General features: G+C 64.5%; 1 protein-coding gene across 1 annotated transcript; it reads right to left on the bottom strand.

Annotated features, from left to right (window-relative positions):
- Positions 1 to 1,359: 1,359 nt before the first annotated feature.
- LOC127033100 (myb-like protein X) lies at positions 1,360 to 2,602 on the bottom strand. Its single transcript, XM_050920904.1, has 2 exons — positions 1,553 to 2,602; positions 1,360 to 1,484 (listed from the first exon to the last, which is right to left on the bottom strand). The coding sequence occupies exons 1-2, from the start codon at positions 2,514 to 2,516 to the stop codon at positions 1,360 to 1,362; spliced, it is 1,089 nt and encodes a 362-aa protein (XP_050776861.1). The 5' UTR covers positions 2,517 to 2,602.
- Positions 2,603 to 4,268: the final 1,666 nt, after the last annotated feature.

The following is a 4,268-nucleotide window of genomic DNA, read 5'->3' as shown; positions in this document are numbered from 1 at the left end:
TCTCGGTCCCCGTCCCGTTCCTCCTTCTCCGGCTCCATCGCTCCCTCTCGGTCCCCGTCCCGTTCCTCCTTCTCCGGCTCCATCGCTCCCTCTCGGTTCCCGTCCCGTTCCTCCTTGTCCGGCTCCATCGCTCCCTCTAGGTCCCCGTCCCGTTCCTCCTTCTCCGGCTCCATCGCTCCCTCTCGGTCCCCGTCCCGTTCCTCCTTCTCCGGCTCCATCGCTCCCTCTCGGTCCCCGTCCCGTTCCTCCTACTCCGGCTCCATCGCTCCCTCTCGGTCCCCGTCCCGTTCCTCCTTCTCCGGCTCCATCGCTCCCTCTCGGTTCCCGTCCCGTTCCTCCTTGTCCGGCTCCATCGCTCCCTCTCGGTCCCCGTCCCGTTCCTCCTTGTCCGGCTCCATCGCTCCCTCTAGGTCCCCGTCCCGTTCCTCCTTGTCCGGCTCCATCGCTCCCTCTCGGTCCCCGTCCCGTTCCTCCTTCTCCGGCTCCATCGCTCCCTCTCGGTCCCCGTCCCGTTCCTCCTACTCCGGCTCCATCGCTCCCTCTCGGTCCCCGTCCCGTTCCTCCTTGTCCGGCTCCATCCCTCCCTCTCGGTCCCCGTCCCGTTCCTCCTTCTCCTGCTCCATCGCTCCCTCTCGGTCCCCGTCCCGTTCCTCCTTGTCCGGCTCCATCGCTCCCTCTCGGTCCCCGTCCCGTTCCTCCTTGTCCTGCTCCATCGCTCCCTCTCGGTCCCCGTCCCGTTCCTCCTTCTCCGGCTCCATCGCTCCCTCTCGGTCCCCGTCCCGTTCCTCCTTCTCCGGCTCCATCGCTCCCTCTCGGTCCCCGTCCCGTTCCTCCTTGTCCGGCTCCATCGCTCCCTCTCGGTCCCCGTCCCGTTCCTCCTTGTCCGGCTCCATCGCTCCCTCTCGGTCCCCGTCCCGTTCCTCCTTCTCCGGCTCCATCGCTCCCTCTCGGTCCCCGTCCCGTTCCTCCTTCTCCGGCTCCATCGCTCCCTCTCGGTCCCCGTCCCGTTCCTCCTTGTCCGGCTCCATCGCTCCCTCTCGGTCCCCGTCCCCTTCCTCCTTCTCCGGCTCCATCGCTCCCTCTCGGTCCCCGTCCCGTTCCTCCTTCTCCGGCTCCATCGCTCCCTCTCGGTCCCCGTCCCCTTCCTCCTTCTCCGGCTCCATCGCTCCCTCTCGGTCCCCGTCCCGTTCCTCCTTCTCCGGCTCTGTTGCCTTCCTCCTCCCTGGGGCTCCCTCTCTCTCGGTCCCTGTCCCCTTCCCTCCTTCTCCAGCTCCGTCGCTCTCTGTCGGTCCCTGTCCCGTTCTCTGGCTTCATCGCTCCCGCTCGGTCCCCGTCCCGTTTCCTCCTTCTCTGGTTCTGTCACTCTCTGTTAGTCCATGTCCCCTTCCCTCCTTCTCCTGCTCCCTCCCCTACCCCTCTTCTCTGGCTCCATTGCTCTCTCTCGGTCCCAGTCCCATTCCTCCTTCTCTGGCTCCGTCGCCTTCCTCCTCCCTGGGGCTCCCTCCCTCTCTGTCCCCGTCCCCTTCCCTCCTTCTCCTGCTCCCTCCCCTACCCCTCTTCTCTGGCTCCATTGCTCTCTCTCGGTCCCAGTCCCTTTCCTCCTTCTCCGGCTCCATCGCTCCCTCTCGGTCCCCGTCCCGTTCCTCCTTCTCCGGCTCCATCGCTCCCTCTCGGTCCCCGTCCCGTTCCTCCTTCTCCGGCTCCATCGCTCCCTCTCGGTCCCCGTCCCGTTCCTCCTTCTCCGGCTCCATCGCTCCCTCTCGGTCCCCGTCCCGTTCCTCCTTGTCCGGCTCCATCGCTCCCTCTCGGTCCCCGTCCCGTTCCTCCTTCTCCGGCTCCATCGCTCCCTCTCGGTCCCCGTCCCGTTCCTCCTTGTCCGGCTCCATCGCTCCCTCTCGGTTCCCGTCCCGTTCCTCCTTGTCTGGCTCCATCGCTCCCTCTCGGTCCCCGTCCCGTTCCTCCTTCTCCTGCTCCATCGCTCCCTCTTGGTCCCCGTCCCATTCCTCCTTGTCTGGCTCCATCGCTCTCTCTCGGTCCCCGTCCCTTTCCTCCTCCTCCGGCTCCATCGCTCCCTCTCGGTCCCCGTCCCGTTCCTCCTTCTCCGGCTCCATCGCTCCCTCTTGGTCCCCGTCCCGTTCCTCCTTCTCCGGCTCCATCGCTCCCTCTCGGTCCCCGTCCCGTTCCTCCTTCTCCGGCTCCATCGCTCCCTCTCGGTCCCCGTCCCGTTCCTCCTTCTCCGGCTCCATCGCTCCCTCTCGGTCCCCGTCCCGTTCCTCCTTCTCCGGCTCCATCGCTCCCTCTCGGTCCCCGTCCCGTTCCTCCTTCTCCGGCTCCATCGCTCCCTCTCGGTCCCCGTCCCGTTCCTCCTTCTCCGGCTCCATCGCTCCCTCTCGGTCCCCGTCCCGTTCCTCCTTCTCCGGCTCCATCGCTCCCTCTCGGTCCCCGTCCCGTTCCTCCTTCTCCGGCTCCATCGCTCCCTCTCGGTCCCCGTCCCGTTCCTCCTTCTCCGGCTCCATCGCTCCCTCTCGGTCCCCGTCCCGTTCCTCCTACTCCGGCTCCATCGCTCCCTCTCGGTCCCCGTCCCGTTCCTCCTTCTCCGGCTCCATCGCTCCCTCTCGGTCCCCGTCCCTTTCCTCCTCCTCCGGCTCCATCGCTCCCTCTCGGTCCCCGTCCCCTTCCTCCTTCTCTGGCTCCATCGCTCCCTCTCGGTCCCCGTCCCGTTCCTCCTTCTCCGGCTCCATCGCTCCCTCTCGGTCCCCGTCCCGTTCCTCCTTCTCCGGCTCTGTTGCCTTCCTCCTCCCTGGGGCTCCCTCTCTCTCGGTCCCTGTCCCCTTCCCTCCTTCTCCAGCTCCGTCGCTCTCTGTCGGTCCCTGTCCCGTTCTCTGGCTTCATCGCTCCCGCTCGGTCCCCGTCCCCTTCCCTCCTTCTCCTGCTCTGTCGCTCTCTCTCGGTCCCTGTCCGTGTCCCCTTCCCCTGTTCTCTGGCTCCGTCCCCCTCGCTCGGTCCCCATCCCCTTTGCCCCTTCTCTGGCTCCGTCGCTCTCTCTTGGGCCCAGTCTCCTTCCCTCATTTTTTCTCTCTCTCTCTCTCTCTCCTTTCTCCTTCTCTCATTCCCCCTTTCTCGCTCTCTGCCCCCAGCCGACCACAAGCTGATCATGAAGAAGGACTGCGTTGACAAGGGGAAATGCCAAACCAACGGCACCTCGTCCTTCGCTGGTGTCACCTACAGCACCTACTATGAGTGCTGCGAGGGCGAATTCTGCAACTCGGGCACGGGCGCCGGGGCCCAGCTCTCCCTGGCCACAGGGCTGGCCATGCTGGGGGCCTGGCTCGCCCGGGGCCTCTAATCCCTGCTCCGCAAGCCGGGAGGGAAGAGGAAATCATTTCTGCGGGAGGACAAAAAAAGTCGAGCTAGCCATTGCCTTTAAAAAGCTCCTCCCCCTTGCTTCTTAAAGGGGCGCTTGGTAACCAGAGGCCAGATCGAATTGCTTTGCCTTTTTTCGGTCATTTTAAATTGTTATAACCCAGGGATGGGGCGGAGGGAAAGGCCCTGAAGGATGGGGAAAAGGTGGGGTCTGTCTGGAGAAGGGTGGGTGGATTTCTAGTTTCTCTCCAGTATAAAGAGTGCTGAATTGGAGTCGCTCCGGATTCACGCTGGGGTTACTGAGATCAGAATCCAGCCCTGGCGTCACTGACTGCATTGCGTTTTCCTCTCGTCCCCTACGGGCTGGCTGTGTGGGTGGGACGTGGCAGGGGTGCATGCATGTTTTCCCGCTGCCCCCTGCTGGCTGGAATTAAACCTGCTGGTCTGTGTACCATAAACCCTATACTGCTAATAGCTTAAGGAGATAACTACCTTGCTCAGTTTATACCCAGGGGCTGTCTCTCTGAACTCCCCACCAGCACAATGTGTGTGTGTCAAAATTATAAATCCGGCAGCTGGCCGGTTTGCTTTCACAGCCCAACCCTAAGGAACGGGCTTTAATCCACTTTGCTCAGCGTGGTAACGGGCTGGCTCAGAGGGAGAGCCAGGGCCGGATTAACACAGGGGCTTTAGAAGCTGCAGTCCAGGACTCTGGGCTAAGGAGCTGCCCGGCACAGCAGGGCTCTGGCAGGCTGCCTGCATGTCGTGGCCCCACATCGCTCCCGGAAGTGGCCAGCTGCTGGAACTGGCCAATGGGAGCTGCAGGGGTGGCGCCTGCGGGCGTGGGCAGCACACGGAGACACGCTGTCCCTCTCCCGTGCCGAGGTGTGCCAGCAGCCAGAGCC

This window comes from Gopherus flavomarginatus, chromosome 12, assembly GCF_025201925.1.
Source record: "Gopherus flavomarginatus isolate rGopFla2 chromosome 12, rGopFla2.mat.asm, whole genome shotgun sequence".
NCBI lineage: Eukaryota > Metazoa > Chordata > Testudines > Testudinidae > Gopherus > Gopherus flavomarginatus.
This window is presented reverse-complemented; position numbering and strand designations above follow the sequence as displayed.